General features: G+C 43.3%; 1 protein-coding gene across 2 annotated transcripts in view; it reads right to left on the bottom strand.

The window, feature by feature from the left end:
* Positions 1-18,792, bottom strand: part of TCERG1L (transcription elongation regulator 1 like) — a 163,530-nt gene that overhangs the window by 130,232 nt on the left and 14,506 nt on the right. For both annotated transcript variants that reach the window (XM_053388858.1, XM_053388857.1), the window contains exon 4: positions 2,969-3,133. In XM_053388858.1, the coding sequence (XP_053244833.1) occupies positions 2,969-3,133 (165 nt within the window). The remainder of the gene's footprint in view (positions 1-2,968; positions 3,134-18,792) is intronic.

The following is an 18,792-nucleotide window of genomic DNA, read 5'->3' as shown; positions in this document are numbered from 1 at the left end:
CCTTAGGAAAGTTTGTTGAAACAAATATGTCTTCAGCTGTTTACAGAAAGTGCAGATCATCTTTCAAAGATGCCTGTCATCTTTCAAAAACAATGCTGTTCCACAGAACAGGGGCAGTCACACTAAAAGCCCTGCTGTGAGTTACTGCAGAATGGACTTCTGAGATCTTTGGAACTCACAGAAGAGACTCTCCCACAGACCTTAGCGATATAATGGGTACATAAGGAATAAAACAGCCTCAATATCGGAACTTATATCTTAACACCAACACCTTGAACTTGGGCCGGGTAGCAAATTGGCAGGTGTTATATGCTGGTGGTAGTTTGCCCCCACAAGCAACCTAGCTGCCATGTTCTGTACCAGCTGCAGCCTCCAGATCAACATGGGCAACCCCACAAAAAAACGCATTGCAATAATACAACCATTAAGTTGTCCATGACTAAATGGCTGTGGTGAATGTGAATGTGAATGCAGTGAGGTTGAGTTGCCTTTCCGACACTGGTGTTGCTCCCCCCACCCTCCCAATCTCTGATCATGTACAGGAGACATATGCATTTTGTGTTTTTATATTGTGATTTTATCCTGTGACCCATCCTGAGACTTGTGGTTATAGGGTGGTATACAAATTTAAATAATAATAATAATAATAATAATAATAATAATATTGAAATTCTCTTCACTGCCAGGAAGGCGGTTACAACGGAGGTGACCACCTCACCAAGTAACATATCTTGGTAAATAGTCATATGTACTCACCCTCAGTTTACAATTATTTACTGCCATCATGCATCCTGGAAACATGAGTTTCAGTTTATTGTTTAATTAGACAGCTATCGTTGTATCCCATGTTTGCTTTGCTATGGAAGATTTATTTACAAGCTTAAGTAATTAGCATTTCCCTCCTGCTCTATGAAACTGTTGTAACCTAATTAGCAACAGAAGGCATACCCACAAGGAAGCTTCCCATAATTCATGTTCCTTCCTGTAGCACCAAATAGGAATTCTGGGAAGCAAACTCGGGGGGGGATGGGGACAGGTATATCCTTTTCAGGGCTGCACTGTGGACTTTTTGCAGTTCCAAGAGACATAGTAAGATAGGGTGCCAATCTGGGTCATTAATCAAAGCCATATGGACTGTAGTGATCAGATCTCCTAACTGAGCATTATCAACTAAATAATTGGTCACTGGCAGAGAGTCCACATGTACAGTCATTTCAAACTCCTGCCAAGGGTCCAATGGCCTCCAATAGTGGTTCCCCAATTATTTTCCCCATGGACCATGTGAAAATTGATGAGAGTCTTGGCAGACTACTTAATTATTTTATTTTGCATGTTGTAGTAAGTCTAATGCACTAGGCTAGATGCTATGTGATTTTTAATTGTATTTTGACACACACCTCCTAGATCACCTGAACAAAGCTCAGATCACAGTTTGGGGACCCCAGGCCTAGACCATTAGCTCTTAGTATTACAGGATCTGGCCTTCAAGTAAGTTTTCAATGGGCCACCATGCTCCAGGTAGACAAGAGAGCTGGCTTCAACCCACACCTGTAGTTTTCCATCTCTTACAGAAGATCACCAATGATGCAGTGTGAACCAGAAGACAGGAAGAAACAAGGTGCTTGATGTCAGAGGTGTTTACACAATCCAAGCTGTATCTGTTTTCTTTTTTTTTAAAGTCCTATTGTGCATTCTGCAGGAGAGGATATCTATGAATAATGCAATTTCTTGTGCATGATTGATAATGGTTTTATTGCTTAGGCACTCCTAACATGCCATTTGATATCCTATCTGCCTTATTTTCCCGAGGAAAACAACTGCTGTCGAAAGCTGACATGTTTATCATTGCAAAGCTAAGCCAGTTATCTAAATGGAAGAGCTCTTCTGCTGTGATAATCTTCTATCAAGCCTTAGGTAGTTCACATGGAGTACATGCTATAATAGCTGTACATTAAAAATGCATCCAGTATGACAACTGCTTCTCACTGGAATGCTTCTCCATTGATATGGAAGGAGCCTCTTGCATAAAAGGATGGAGGCAGAAATCGTGATAGGATTTGAGGCTGCTGTTTTTCCTGTACTGATTAAAGAACGGCTCATTTGCCCTTGGAAAGTCCTCAGAAGATGTTTACTAGTTAACATGGAATGAGGGTGATAGGCCAAATAAGGATATTTTGTATTGACTGTTGTAAGTCATTCTGAGAGCTTATTTCAAGTAATAAATGCAGGAGAGGGAGAGGGAGAGAGAGAGAAGGAATGTGTCTGTCATTCAGATTGCAAGGCTGATGTTTTATAGCTTTCATGCAGAGGCTGCCTCTTGTTAAGTCACACTCTGGTCCATCTAGTCTAGTATTGTCAACACAGTATGGCAGCTGCTCCTGGGGTTTCAAGCAGGTGTTCTGTCCCACCCCTACCTGGAGATGTCAGAGGCTGAACCTGGGACTGTCTACATGCAGAGCAGATTGCTCTGGCCCCTCACTCCATACAAAAGACACAACTTTTGAGTTAAACTCATCATGTGCATTGTCTCATTCATATGCACTGTCCCCATGCTCACCCCAATAGCAATGTTATGTCACACGTCATCAAAACACCACCAACGTTCTTGAAATCACTGAAGGATCATACAGTTCAAGCAACCAATGAGCACAAATGGATATGTCAAAACGGATGCCCCCAAAACGAGTTCTAAATGTGGAGCCATTATTGGGAATAGGAGAAATGGGAAGATAAAGCTTAATCAATTTCACATGAACAATTTTGGCTTCTTAGAAAAAATTCTGCCAGGATCTACTTCAAAGTTGAAATGCTCCAATGTTCTTCACAGTATCCAACTGCCACCACAATTACTTTGGAAACCTAAACCAGGAACTTTACAATGTAGTAGTATGTCTTGGTCTACCAATTTGCAAACCACAGATTTTTTAAAAAATGTTTAACAATGATAAATAAGGGAAATGGATCATACCTGGGAAAGGTGATGTCAAAACTGGTATTTTGATTGGTGACAAAGTCAGCACACGACATGGCTGAATACTTGTTGATGGTCCCTGAGGGGCATCTGCATCTACTGATACCATGGCTGCTGCAAATGCAATGGTCTGGTTACTTCCAGCTTGTTTAAGGCACCCACCTATGAGAAAACCAAGTATGATTTGCATTATATTCATTGAACATTGAAAATTTTTGACATTCACATAAAATCATGCACTCAGCAACCTAATCCTGCGAAAGTCCCAAAGGAGTCAAAGGAAAGATTCTATCAAAGCTGTTCCTTTCTCCATCTCTTTGACATGGTTAAGATATTCCCTTTCTTGTAGTCCATGGAACACCTTTGCAACCTAAATACCACATTTTCCACATCTTCATCACAATGTATCAGATACGTGGTTCAATCACCAGGTGCTGAAGAGTGGATAGCGAGTTTGGATTGAATATAAAAAACTCAGATTGAAATCATTGCTCATCTATGAAACAAGTTGAGCTCCTTGGAAGAAAAGGTGGGAACTGCATGCAACATAAATGATCTGCTATTAAAAAAATCTATTAACATATTACTTATCAGAAGACTTTGAGGAAGTTTACAATTAAAATTAACAAAAAAAAAAAACACCTAAAAACAAGTCAGAATAATTCACCATCCAGTAGAACAACTGAACAGTTGACAACAGTGAATTTTTTCAAACATTACATATTTAGGTGTACATCTGAAAATATAAACGACTAAAGTGATAAAATGCATTTCCAAACACATGTTAGATTCCGGTGGTCCACTTGCCAAGTAGCTATAATGGGGTGCAGCTCCTCTTCAGTGTACGATCAGTAGCAAGCCAAAGATAGCCTCTGTGCAGGGAGGGGCTGCTGCTGCTAGGCACTGAAAGAGCTTGGACGCAAGCTCCTGGTACAAATTTGCATAAAAATGCATATGCTAATGCATGCATATATTTGCCTCTGATAAATTAACATGAAGGCACCCTATTAGTAAAGGGGGGGGACCAATTTTAAAATGGGTTAAGAGGCAGCCCTTATGAGGCCTGCTGCACAAAACATGGGGATCAGACCCCCTAGACCACATTCTAACAATTGCCTACTCCCAGTAGTGGCCAGTGTCCATTGGGACTGGCGGGGCAGGGGGACCAGTAAGTAGAGCCAGAGCTAATCACAGGCAGAACCTACAAATTCAAGACTTGTCCCCATCCTCCTCCTTGTTGAGTTGTACTAACTAAGGCTAAGGAGGAAGCTGGTGGCAGGTGGAGGCTGGCTGAGGGCAGACTGCAGTTAGTGAGGCAGTGCCCCACTTGCCCTTATGGTCTGGTCTTTACTGCCTGGTTCTGTGTAGCTGCATATACACTATACTTCCCCTGCCCAAGAATCTTGGGAACTGTACCCATCATGGATCTACAATTCCCAGCACCCTTAGCAAACTACAGTTCTCAGGATTTAGAGGGTGCGTGCTTTAAGTTTATGGTGTGTACACAGCCTTAGCATGTGAAATGGCCCTTATATTTGCTCCTCAAATGAAGCAGAAGAATACGTTATCAGAGGGTTTCTAACTTTTAAGAGCAGAAGAGATGTGCTAGTTGATTCCATTAAGGAGTGGGAAATACTGTGGCAATGAAGAAGAATTAACCTTTTCCTGCATAGCTTTTACCTCCACAAAACAGGTTTAGGAGGAGACCTTTGGTGCTTAATCACTGCTAAGTATGCTAAATCAACAGGAAAATGGATAGTAAAAAAACTTAAGGAAAGTTAATTTGACAAACAACAGCTGTTACCCTCTCTGCACTGAGCTCTGCATTCAAAAATTAAGCAATCATTAGCTTATTACATCATTTAGCAAATGTTTTCAGTTCAGGCGGAAATCCTCACAGCAATAGAAGGCGAGTAGTAATTCTGAAAAAGCCCTGTGTGATCTGAGTCATGACTTTAGGCATTTCCTAGCGACATATATTATATGACAGATTTTCTTTTGATGCCATTACCTACATGATTGCTGGGGATATATAGTCTATCTGCTCAAGGAGGTGAAAAGTTTAATAATGAACTGGCCTAGATATCACAGGATGCATTTGATCTACTTTTTCTTTTAAAACCCCAAATAAAATGTAGAAAGAAAAAAGAGGGTATACGTCCAGAAAAGATGCAAGAGAAATAAAACAACCACCTGACTTGCTGCAATTCCTCAAGTGCATTTCAAATCTAGTTTTAAGCAGCATTCTTCCGCTTTCAGAACTTTGTCCATCTTTCTCTTGGGACTAAGGTGGACAGCTGGCTTTCTGCATATCTCACTTTATAAATAAAAATGTTTTAATCAAAATCAGGATACCTGACTAATCATGGTTTATTCCCCTGCTGGATGCAGATTTGGGATTTTAGAATTGGTTGGTTTTTTGTTTGTTTGTTTTAACTAGAGAAGTGTTTGTCATCATACCGGATGTTGCAGAGATGGAAATACAGTGGAACCTCGGTTTTCAAACGCAATCCGTTCCAGAAGACCGTTCGGCTTCCGAAATGGTCAAAAACCAAATATCAAAGGGCTGGCTGCAAAGTCAATGGGGGGGGGGAGAAAAAAACCCAAAACACCCTGGAAGCCGTTCAACTTCTGAAAAACGTTTGAAAACAGGAGCAATTACTTCCAGGTTTCTGGCGTTCGGGTTCTGAATTGTTCGGCTTCTGAGATGCTCGAAAACTGAGGTTCCACTGTAACCTGTACATTATAGAGTCCCTTAGCAGAGGCTTACGTCCCCACCAGATTGTTGATAGATGCTGAACCGTTCAGTGTCACACTGTAAGACAGATTTTACGTCCACAGCAAATTAGTTCACAAGTTGTTCGCTATGTTCTCCACAACCAACTGGGACACCCTTGGATGGGAGGGAGATGATGTCCTGTTTGACTGCATTCATCAACAAGCAGCATCTGAGATCCACTGAAGTGCACTGTGCCAGAGGCAGCTGGTTTCTCCACAGAGTAGCAACCAGGAATGGCCCAAACCTAATATAAGTGAGCAACTCTTAGCATGCATCCTGTCAGCTAAATTTTTTAATGTTTACCTTCCAGATGTAAGGCACAGCATTCCCCACTGTAACAAGCAGGATGAGGCATACTTACATTTGTTTTCATATAATTGCGCTAAAGCTATTAATTTCTTGCTGATCTTAGGGATAGCTCAATTGGTGAGACTCATAATCTTAGGGCTGTGGACTCAAGCCCCACAATGGGCAAAACGCCTGCATTGCAGGGGGTTGAACTAGGTTATCCTCATGGTCCCTTCCAACTCTACAGTTCTATGAGTCTATGAGTCTAAGTGTCGCATGTGTGTGTCACAGCATACTGGAGAAATAAAAATAATAATTAAATAAAAAATTGTCCATTAGCACCTTATAGACCAACTAAGTTTGTTCTGGGTATAAGCTTTTGTGTGCATGCACACTTCTTCAGATACACTGAAACAGAAGTCACCAGACCCTTATATATAGTGGGAGGGTAGGATGGGGTATTTCTCAGAAGAGTAGTAGGAGATGGGTGATTGACTCAATGGGTATGGTAAACCTGTTGATGACTGGACAGTTGTCCTAATTGCAGTCATTAACAGAACAAGCTTATACCCAGAGCAAACTTAGTTGGTCTATAAGGTGTTACTGGAAAAAACATTTTTTTTAATTATATTTCTTTTTATTTCAACTGCGTCAGACCAACACGGCTACCTACATGAATCTAGCATACTAGAGGTGATGCAACTGCCAAAAGTTAAGACCACCCTTCATGTGATTATGAACCTATTGAAATTTGGTACTCAGTTGACTTTCTTCATAAGGCACATGTATAGCTACCGTATTTTTTGCCCCATAGGACGCACCGCCCTATAGGACGCACCTAGTTTTTTTTGGGGGGGAAATAAAGAAAAAAAAATATTTCCCCCCCAGGCACGGGGCTGGCGCAGGAGCTTCCCCCGACCCCAGCCCCCAGAACAGCCTGCTATCCGCAAGCCTAGGGAGCCGCGCCGGTCTCCCCAGGCTTGCGGACAGCTGTGCGAACCCCGGGCGCGCTCTTCAGCGCGCCCGAGGCTTCAGAATGCAGGCAGCTCTGTGCAACCCTCCAGAGCCCAACGCGGCTTGACACCAGGCTCCAGAGGGTCGCGCAGAGCTGCGCAGACCCCGGGAGGGCAGGCAGCTCTGCGCGACCTTCCGGAGGCCAGCGCGGCTTGGCGCCGGGTTCTAGAGGGTCGTGCGGAGCTGTGTGGACCTCGGGAGGGCAGGCGGCTCTGCGTGATCTTCCGGAGGCCGGCGTGGAGCTGCGCGCACCCCGGGAGGGCAGGCAGCTCTGCGCGACCTTCCGGAGGCTGGCGCGGCTTGGCGCCGGGTTCTGGAGGGTCGCGCGGAGCTGCGTGGACCTCGGGAGGGCAGGCAGCTCTGCGCGACCTTCCGGAGGCCGGGCCGGCTTGGCGCCGGGCTCCGGAGGGTCGCGCGGAGCTGCGCGCACCCCGGGAGGGCAGCCAGCTCTGCGCGAACTTCCGGAGGCCAGCGCGGCTTGGTGCTGGGTTCCGGAGGGTCGCACAGAGCTGCATGGACCTCGGGAGGGCAGCCAGCTCTGCGCGACCTTCCGGAGGCCAGCGCGGCTTCGCGCCGGGCTCCGGAGGGTTGCGCAGAGCTTCCTGAAGCCTGTATTCACCCCATAGGACGCACACACATTTCCCCTTCATTTTTGGAGGGGAAAAAGTGCGTCCTATAGGGTGAAAAATACGGTACTTGGAGAAGCTGACTTGTATGGTGGGGGAGGGGGGAACTGTTGGAACTCCTAGGCATAGTTGTAAATGGGCACTAGACAGTCACAAACTAGAGCAAACCAAATTCTTCCAGTACCTAGGGCTTCTATTCCATCATTCCAAATCCTGGAAACATCATTGGCAGACCACCTGTCAAAAGGCGGAGGTAGGCAAACTGGCTATACTTCGATTCTTTTATACAAGGGGAGGCCATTATGTTCCATCAGCCATTAAGGTATTTGATGCAAAATCTGTCTCTCACCTCCTCTACCCCCCAAACGTCTGGTTCAATGGCTCATTCTCCAGGTTCAATGGCTTCCAGGCAAAGTTTCTCTGGTCCCTCCTACAAGTTCCAAATTGTGTTCCAAATGCAATACAGTGGTACCTCGGGTTACCTACACTTCACGTTACATACACTTCAGGTTACAGACTCCACTAACCCAGAAATAGTACCTCAGGTTAAGAACTTTGCTTCAGGATGAGTACAGAAATTGTGCGGCGGTGGCGCGGCAGCAGCGGGAGGCCCCATTAGCTAAAGTGGTGCTTCAGGTTAAGAACAGTTTCAGGTTAAGAACGGACCTCTGGAACGAATTAAGTACGTAACAAGAGGTACCACTGTACTATTTTTAGAAAGAGGTGAATGTCCTCTATCAACTAAAGCATGGTGGGCTGCCCTGAGATACTGGCTCAAGATCTCAGTCTTTGGCCTAGGGAAGGGGTTACTTGCATACCTAAACAATGAGGAGTTTACCAGCTCATGGATGGAAATTATGGTTAGAAAAGCCACTTCGATTGGTATGCTACCTTCTCTCCTGTACCATCTGGGCTATGATACTGCTCTTGAATCTCTGAGGCAAAGGCTCTGGGACATATCACATAGTGATCTCTGATATCAATCTCATTTTATCTGTGGCCCATTAGCAGTAGGAATTCACTATGGGTTCGATTTTCAGACACCTGCATATCTTAGAAATTTGTCTGTACCAACATATTGGCATCTTTTCACCAAAGCCAGACTAAATGTATTCCCATCAGAAGTGTTAAACGGCAGACTGAGAAGTATCCCTTATCAAAAAAGGATCTGTGTGTGCTGTGTGTCGACTGCATGAGGCATATTTTATTGCATTGTGGACAATACGATCAAGCTAGGGAACTATTGATTAAACCACTATTGGCAAATCGGCTGGGGCAATCTGAAGCCTACTATATCAAATATCTTCTGGACGACAAATCCAATGATATCATAGTGGCCGTGACAAAGTTCCTTTCAGTAGTCATACGAATCAAAGATCAACATACCCATGACTAAACAAAAAATGCTTTGGTCTTCCTTCCCTGGGGTGTCGTCTGTATGAATCTGTATTTTATTCTGAATCCATTTTAAGGGTCATTAGACAGCAATAAAGATTATTATTATTATAGTTGTTCTTAGAACTTCCCAACTTGGACAATGGACATAAAACTATATCATGTAAGTCACCATCTCTGGCTATAACTCTTTTGTCTTAAAACCCTACCAAGCTTATCAGGAGCGGTCTAGGAAGAAGCACTTGTGACAGAAAGTTAAGTAACTAATTTGGATGTTAGGTTCTTCTTTTATTAGGAAGGCCAAACATTCTCAACTTTCAGTGGATTATCCTGGTTTCTGTAATAGTGATCTTGCTGCTTTGGGCATGTGCACACTCACACACTACACAATTACAATAGAATAGAAGAAAGGACATTGTTCAGCAGTAGAGCAAACAATCCAATTGCAAAAGATCCCAAATTGCATTCCTGATGTGACATCTACAGGTATGGCTTGGAAAGATTCCTGTCTGAAAATCTCAGCCACTGCTTTGTGTTATAATACTGAGCTTGGTGGCCTGATGTTCTGAGTCAGTACAAAGCAGCTTCCTATGTTTCAGTGAAATATGGCCAGCACTTGAAATCAAAGACAGAATAAATGCAGTTTGTGAATCAAAGGCCTCGGGGGGAAAGGAGGAAGCCTGTCTAACCAAAGAGAAGCAGAAAGGTAGACATTTAGCAGAGAGTTTGTTCCTGTTTTCCCCCCAAATGATTCAGCAGCTCGCATGATTACTGATGGCTATGTGTTGATTATGTTCTTCTGTCTCATATTCCTCAGAAAACATGCCACTTGCTCAGAAAATTTGATGGATTGCAAAAATAGAGTGAGAGCTGCCAGTCCCGGCTAGATCCGTATCTGAAGTTAATGGTTGTTAGGATTATACATTTTCTTGTTTTGCTACAACAAGTCTGGCCGCATGTTTCTTAATTGTTGCTGCCGCTACTGCCGGCTTCTGCCATATGGATATTGATTGCTGTTGCTGTTTCTCTGTCAATTCAACTAGTTGTTGGCTGCCAACATGCTAGAAGGCTCTCACAATGTGAAAAACAAAATATTTGGGAAACCGATGAGCCTAAGAAACTTCAGTGAGTAATAAGAGAGAGAGAGATCTTTCGTTAGAAGCAACAACCACGCACCCCCACCTCTGCACTCTCTTTTAAAAGAACTTCCATTAACCTTGAGAGAACTCTACCAAGTACTTTTCTGGAGCAACGCTGGCAAATTCCCACTGTGTCAAGGATATGTTCTGATATGCACGTCGTGAATGATCACACGGGCAACCTTGTTGGTACTGTAATGCATTTGGGAGGCTGCTTGAGGGAAACCTACGAAACAGAGCTTGGGGTAGGCAACATATGCAGAGCACTTGAACATCTCTGCGTTAAGCAGAAACTGTATAGCCCTGTTCAGGCATTCTTAAATTGTTTCCATGGAGGGGGTGCTAGGTTGTGTGTGGGACCCCAACCACTGTACACTTACCCTGCCCCTCTGAGCAGGAAGGTCCTGAAGGTGGATTTGTAAGTGTGTCACCTGAATCTATAAAGCCATATACAGCTAAAGCCCAGGCTATCTGGTCTCCCATTGGAAGCTGCCTGGGCTCTGAAGCCTTCGAGGGAGGCCCTTCTTTCAGTTCCGCCACTCCTACAGGCATGCTTGTTGGGGACACGGGAGAGGGCCTCCTCCTGGAGAAGGAAAATTGGCTCCCGCCTTGTTGTCCTGCGAGCAGAAGGCCTTTGGGAACTGACTGTTTTTTAAGGAAAGGGCTTTAATAGTACTGTGCTGTTTTTATTAGCTGTATTTGAATAAACTTGTATTTCTATAGTTTTAATTCTATTAAAAGTTTAATTCTTATTATCTTTCAAGCTTTTTCTATTATGTCTGTGCTATTTTAATTTTTGTAAATTAAATACTTGAATCCTGTTCTGGGGGAAAGGGGAGTTTGTAATCATCAACATCACACGCTTACAAGCCTTCTTCAGACCTTCTCATTCAACATGTGACTGCACTTGGGCACCTCCTTGAAGGGTACAATGTCAGAACAGAGCTTCAATTGGTTATCAATCCAACCTTATACATGGGTGTAGCCAAGGAGAGCAGGGTGGGCAGCTGCCCCTCCATTCAATCAAAATCAATATAAATCGATTCAAATCTGAGGCTCTGCCTTCCCCCACAAAAGCCTGGCCCACCTAACAAAAACCCTGGCTATGCCCATGCCTTATAGAATAGATTGTAGTGGTGCCTTTCAGAAGCAGTTTGAATTGCGGAGGAGCCATTAGCCACCAACCCCTAATCCAGATGAGCCCCTCACAACAAATTGGGGGAAGCAATGGGGAGCACTTCCACCTTTGTGAAGCCCTAAACACTCCATTGCCTTGATTGATAGTGGTGGCCCCAAACTCATGGTAAGCTCCCCCTTCCTTGCAGGTTAAAGATCTGTGGTAGAAGAACAACCTGTAACCAGAGCCAGAGTTCCAATGCAACTCTGAATGGATGAATGAACCCTGAATGGATGAATGAGCAAGGACATTATTCTTCCCAACAGCTTACTCCTTGGACATGGGAGACTAGTGGAGAGATGACAGAGTGTGTGGAGCCTTGCTTGAGGTATACATGTATCCTAGGCTGGAGCCATCCAGTCTCAATCACCTCTTCAGCAATCACTCAATCACAGATAATGTTCTCCGCAGTAACTATCCATTATGCATCACTATTCCCATGTTTTTGTCTTTTCACTGCCAACCAAGCAGCTAGGCAACACTCAGGGAGGCAAGAACATGCCATTCCCAGTCAATTCCAGTGTTTTCTGCCTGGACAGATATTCCAACCTGTAGTTCTGAGACGACTCAGCAGCCACCCACAGACCTGAATTTCCTCAGTCTGAGCCACGGAGGTTCTGCCCAATAGGTAATGTGAGGTGTGGGAAACATGAAAAAGTGGATTGAACTGAAAAATGTGGCAAAGTGTTTGTGTGGAATGCTCCTTATTAATACAAAATTAAGAAATAATCAGTTTGTTTGTGTTTTTGGAAGAGAGAATAATTATTGATGCATTACTTTCACTTCTGAAACAACCACCCAGTAATTCAGGATACCAAAATCTGGGGAGAAATTCAGATGAGGAAAATCTCATCCCTAATTCTGATTGTGCAGCACAAAACTGAGAACCACTCCACCCCTGGGCTCATGAATTCTCAGAAACATCTCAACTTTAAAATGTTTGCAGTCTTAAATGCCAAAAGATGAATGTCTGTGGCTTAGAAGGTACCACTGGGATTGCTAACATGGTGCTCTCTAGTTGTTGTGGACTACAACTCCCATCAGATCCAGCCAGCATGGGTATTTGCCAGGGATGATGGGGGGTTGTAGTCTACAACATCTGAAGCTTAGCTAACCATAAGCTACAGAGTTTAAAAAGTACTATCATTTAAGTTGTTGTTATCCAACTCTCTGACATTTTGGCAACTTTAGTAATTCTTAAGCAGAGCAGAGAATTAAGAGTAATTCTTAAGGGACGCGGGTGGTGCTGTGGGTAAAACCTCAGCGTCTAGGACTTGCCGATCGTATGGTCAGCGGTTCGAATCCCTGCGGCGGGGTGCGCTCCCGTCGTTCGGTCCCAGCGCCTGCCAACCTAGCAGTTCGAAAGTACGCCAAAGTGCAAGTAGATAAATAGGGACCGCTTACCAGCGGGAAGGTAAACGGCGTTCCGTGTGCTGCGCTGGCTCGCCAGATGCAGTTTGTCACACTGGCCACGTGACCCGGAAGTGTTTGCGGACAGCGCTGGCTCCCGGCCTATAGAGTGAGATGAGCGCACAACCCTAGAGTCTGGCAAGACTGGCCCATACGGGCAGGGGTACCTTTACCTTTAAGCAGAGCAAAATAGCACTAAAATATTTTTCATGAACACACACACACTTACATTTTGGTCACCTGATGATTGTTTCTGAGCTACCACAATACAGCTGCTTCTGCCTTTAGTTTAGCAGTATTATGAAGGAATGTGCAGTGTCCATTGATCTTTCCAGAGCAGATACTTTTTTCTGATGAAAACAGATAGATTTTCTTTACAATGGCACACGTTGCTGTGGTCCTGCTTGCTGGGAAATGCTTTCAGTGCAATACTAGTGATAGAGATGTCACCTTTTCTTGTAGATACCAGAAGTGATCAAGAGCATGTTTATTTCTTCACAAGTACATAAATGCTACACGTTCTGATCTCAAAGTATTTGCATTCACCTCCATAGATTTCAAAAGCTGATTTGGAGGGTCCTATGCAGGCAAAACGTACAAGGATGTTAAAAGATGCAAAAACAGTTGGTGGTGACATCTCTCTGGGGGATTCAGCACATTCCTAATTCATTTAGCTGCTTCAGAATGAGTAGGTTTTGACAAGTAGAGTCTCAGAGCTGGTTTCACAAACAGCTTGAGTCAACCAACATATACTTCCTGGGCTAGCTATCCTCTTTGTGAGCAGAAATGGAAGGTGCATGCCCACTCACTTCTTCAACATATGAAAAGGATTGTCAACATTTATGTGTGTTTGTGTGTACTGGCCATTCCCAGCCAGGAAGGTTTCTTCAGAAGCAACACCTGATTGGGGACTACTTCCATGTATGTATGCTGTCTCTGTTTAGAGTGGTCTCACTTAGGTAAATGGGAATGAATGAAATATGCAATAATGTCAGTTGCTTCCATGAAGCAAAATGGGCTTATAGGCATGCATGTTTGTTTCAGTGGGTCTCAGTATGTTCTGCTTTAAGAGTGAGCATGCCAGTTCAAATGATTTGTAGTTTCTAATGTAGAGAATAAAGGAACCAAAGTGCAATGTCAACAATGGCACAGGATCCCTATATATTTGTGTCGGGGGGGGGGGGGAGATAGGTTTTGTGCTTTGCAGCCGTCACTATGCTCTCGATCCACAAGAAGCTAGAATACATCATGCCTAGAATTTGAGCCTTGAACTTTTACTAGCAGATACTTGGATTGAATGCAAATTCCAGGCAGACAATGGAGAATAGGAAAGACTTAGAGAAAGAAGTGAAATGTATCTAGATCAAATTGTTTGCTTAGCCTTAGAAAGGGGCAGACAGGAACAGGGACATCATTCAGAAGTGAACATGCTTATTCACTGTCCTTTCAATATTGTACATAAAGGTCAAGGGGATTTTAAACACGTGATTTCCTTGGCCTGTACTATGTGCACATTCTGATAAAGTGGTTTAATTATTTTAAGGTTCAGTATGAGAATGTCACATAACAATGGTGTTTACTGAAAGCTAGACTTTTGCATTAAGAAAAAAATATTTATAGAACCATGAATTTAAAAGTATCCTTCATGCTAAGGTTGCAAACAGTGACTCGCTTGTCACCTATGTTTAAGAGAGCAATATTGCTCCCTGGCTTTGGAGCCAGCAGGCATGGTTATTCTCTCTGGCTACACACGATTATAATTATGATACCGCCCAAATAGGATGTAGGTCTTTGCATCTCTGCTCACTTGTTTCCTGGCAAAGCTACATTAGGATGCGCTAAATTAGAAACTTATAAAATGGCAATCAGCAGTGTGTCACTTTGAACACAATATTGTAATCCTGAGACATGCAAAGTAATAATCAATTAAAAATTCACAAATCCATAAATGCAAGCTTGTAAAGTCTTTTATAATACTAAAGGGACTCACAAAATATAAACATTCCTTCAGTTTTTAACCATATTGATTTTTATTACCTGTTTGTATTATGTTGGAAATCATAGTGTTACCAGATATATATTAATTTACCACACGCTGTATTCCAACCATGCCAAAGTGCTGTGACTCTAAATCCTGGGAACTGTAGCTACAATTCCAGGAACCCTTAATAAACTACAATCCCCAGGATTCTCTGGGAGGCAGGGAGCCATGTGCAATGTATGGTGTAAATGTGACCTCTATCTCACAGGGAGTCTTTATGAGTACTACATACTTTGCCCTCTAATGTGTGGGGGACAATAGGGATGTAATTAAAGGTGGGGTGAGTCTGACCAACTGCGGGGGGCAGTGGAAGACAGGAGTGCCTGGTGTGCTCTGGTCCATGGGGTCACAAAGAGCTGGACACGACTAAACGACTAAACAACAACAGCTAGCACAATCCCACTCTCAAATGAAGGGCACTCAGGCTTCAACATTGCATGCAGTTGTGGGTTAGGCAATGCTCCCTCCTAAGTCCACCATCTACTCATAACTGTGATTGACTCTGAATTTGTTAAGGCCGATTGCCAGGCACACATTGGCTTCAAGGCTTTGGGAACCTTTGTTGCTGAGCCTTTTGGAATATGCCTGGTGAATTAAAAGGGCTGCTCTGGACCAAACAATAGCCTTTTGCTGCTGCTGTTGTTTTCTTGCAGCAGAAGTGGCATGTAGTATAAATCAGGTTATTTTTTTGTCCCTTAAATAACCCAACTCCTCAAAATAATGTCACCTCCTTTACAAAGGGACTCGCATTGATTGCAGCAAGTGACAGCTGCTCCCATCTCACTAGCACAAACTCCTGCTGCTTGCTTCTTCTCTCATGTTGGACAGCACTCATACCTCAATCTGGTTTATTTTTGTTTATTTAGCAAGATGTATATACTGCTTATTCAGAAAAACCCCTTTAAGCAGCTTATATAAAACAATGTAAAATATTCATAATACAGATAAAAAACTTAAAAAACAACAACTAGACAAATATGTATAATTCGGTCAACTATAGATAAAAGTAACACCACACACACAAACATGCACACTATATATCAGGCATAGGCAAACTCGGTCCTGCAGATGTTTTGGGACTACAATTCCCATCATCCCTGACCACTGGTCCTGTTAGCTAGGGATGATGGGAGTTGTAGTCCCAAAACACCTGGAGGGCCAAGTTTGCCTATGCCTGCTATATATATAGATCTCTATCTCTCTGTCCGCCCAAGTGCATCTCTCTCAGTCATTTCATGGGGTGAAGCAAGCATCCGCAGCCAACTTCACATTGCCAGCATGCCACAAGCAAGTACACAGGATGGACCACTGGATAGTGGGGGAGAGAGTACTCCCACCTTCCTTACACATCCTTCAAACCCAGTTTGATTGCAAGAGCACATAGCCTTCCAGCTCTAGCAATTGATCTGCCACATCAAGAAATAAGATAAAAACAGAGATTTGTCAACCTGGTGCCCATAGGCACCAAGGAAATCCTGTGTGGACTCCTTGGTGCTCACATGTACTGGGTTACCAATCACATACACAGGAGAAACACTGATTCATATTCATAAAAAGCTCCGTAAATCCATGGCACAGAATTCCTAGGCACAAATATCAATGAAGTAATAATAGTGAGTGCCTCTGAGCTTATGAAGAGTTTATTTCTCTCACCAATGAGCAACTGTAGCCTGCGCACACTCTGAGAATTAAGACATTCTTAAGGACTATAAAATATCTGAGCAGCAGGTCTTTCTGGCCCCTGAGCATTCCTCTGTGTTCTTTGGCTAAATATTTAATCCCGACTTCAGGCTTGGTCTTTGGTTTGTACTCCTGCCTTTACCATGGGCTTTGACCTCTGGACCACTTCTCAGTTCCAATTCCTGCTTGTTATCAGACTCGACTCCAAATTCCAGACTCCTCACTTGCCTTCAACAGCTGCTTAACAGCCCAGGGATGCATACAAACATGGACCCATTGAAAAATTACTGCAAGACAGCAAATGTTGCTGTGACTGCCTGGTACATATGACTGCATCAAGATGCTTAATTAGAAGGTGCCATTCCTGAGGTCAAGAGCTTCAACTGGGGGGACTGGAGCTGAAAGGACAGTGTTGGCAGAAATTTGCACAAATAGACCTTGCCAGTTCAGGTGGTTCATGCAGCCTGCAAATCATATGGGCTGATGTTGCATATCCCTGAAGCTGACTGAACACACAGAGGACTGAATACACAGTTTCATGCTCCTAGACAGAGACCATGAAGTTCTTATTCTAGGTGCACAGTGAAACACTAAAGCTACTGGCACTTATAACATTATGGTTCGCTTCCTTTTGCCCAATGACATAAATTATGAAAATTTAAAGCATCTAGATAGTGTCTACCAAACTTTGCAAGACTCATATTTCATTTGACCATTCCAAACATATTTGGAGATTAGTCTTGTACCCCCATTCTCCATGGCTCATGTGACAACAGGGTTGAGGGACTAGATCCAGCTAATGGCCTGGATTCCTATCTCCTTCCACTTTGAGCCAATATTGACAGGTGGGTGAGGGTGCCCACCTTGCAGTCATCTTACGCCACAAAGATATCAAGTGGTTAGTTTTTCTTTGCCTGCATGGTTTGATTTCAAACCGTGAGGACAAAGCACAGTTCTTTGAAGTGGCAAAAATCAGCTGATTGTTGTCTTTGCGAACACCGATGCCTGCAGAGGCACAGGACCTGAGAATGTTGGGTGGTAGTCAACTAAGTGTTACTCAGAGTAGACATATGGGACTTAATAGGCCTAACTCGGTCACGTTCATTGATTTCAAAGGGTCTGCTATGAGGAAAACTTAGTTGAATACCATTCTCTGTTTTGATAGGGAGTCACATCTTTACCTGCCCCACACCTGGCATCATATATAATATAAGATGTGGGGCAGGTGGATGTGGATTGGCCAAAACAGTCTCACAAGCCAAATGGGGAGATATAGGAAGCTCAATTAGATCTTCAGGCCAAAGATTTCCATAGCTGTTACAAAGTGTGAAAACATCGTGGCAGTCTGTTAACTTAACTAGTACCAAACGATATTTAAAGATGTATTTACTGTTTGCAGCATTTATATATGCCAACACATATATGCATGTTTGTCATATATGTGGGTGTGCATGCCTGTGTTTCAATGAATACCTTGCATTTTGATCAAAAGATCTCCCAGGCACAAGAATCCACTGAATACCAAGTTTGGCTACTGCTCCATCTTGCTCAGTACTGCCTACACTGACTCTCCAGGGTTTCAAAAATAAGTCATTGCTAGTCTTAACTGGAAATGCCAGGGACTAAACCTAGGACATTTTGCAAGCAAAACATGTGCTACTTCTGCAGGGAATGGGGGAGGAAGTTGGCTCCTTTTAGCTGCTCAAGGTCTGGCTGACAGTGGAGTCCAGGCTGTCAAAAACCTATAGGTGCTATAGATATCATTATTCTCAGTGCACAAATAGGGAAACAGTTGGTAAAATGACCTGCTGCACCTGCTCTCTGGCCATTAAAGAACACTGGCTCTGCACCAGTCAGTAGATCATAATAATACAGTGCATGGACCCCAAATCCCACAGAAACTATGCAGAGGTTGCGATCAGGCTACTGAACAAGCCAAAAACTTCAATCCATTCCTTTAAAATTATTTCAGCTTCCCTTGAGCTTTCCAATTTCCCTTGACTTTCTGCCATGTAACTACTTACTCCTGAGAACTGCAGAAAGCATAATAAATGTGTATGGCTTTCAGGGAAGAAAAGAAATATGCTAACTAATGTTGCACATCTTGAAATATTAAGTTCAACGAAGTAGCTTTCCTTGGAAATCAAAGCTACTTCACGGTAATCAAAAGGCTGTGTGTAACTTGGCTGAAGGTCAAGCTGACCTTGACAAATGAAGCAGTATCTAATGAATGGTTGATTATGTACACCTGCTTTTTAGGTGGCACATCAGA

The sequence above is a fragment of the Podarcis raffonei genome, chromosome 5, assembly GCF_027172205.1.
Source record: "Podarcis raffonei isolate rPodRaf1 chromosome 5, rPodRaf1.pri, whole genome shotgun sequence".
In the NCBI taxonomy this organism is placed as follows: domain Eukaryota; kingdom Metazoa; phylum Chordata; class Lepidosauria; order Squamata; family Lacertidae; genus Podarcis; species Podarcis raffonei.
Note: the sequence above shows the minus strand (reverse complement) of the source record. Positions and strands in the feature narration are given on the sequence as shown.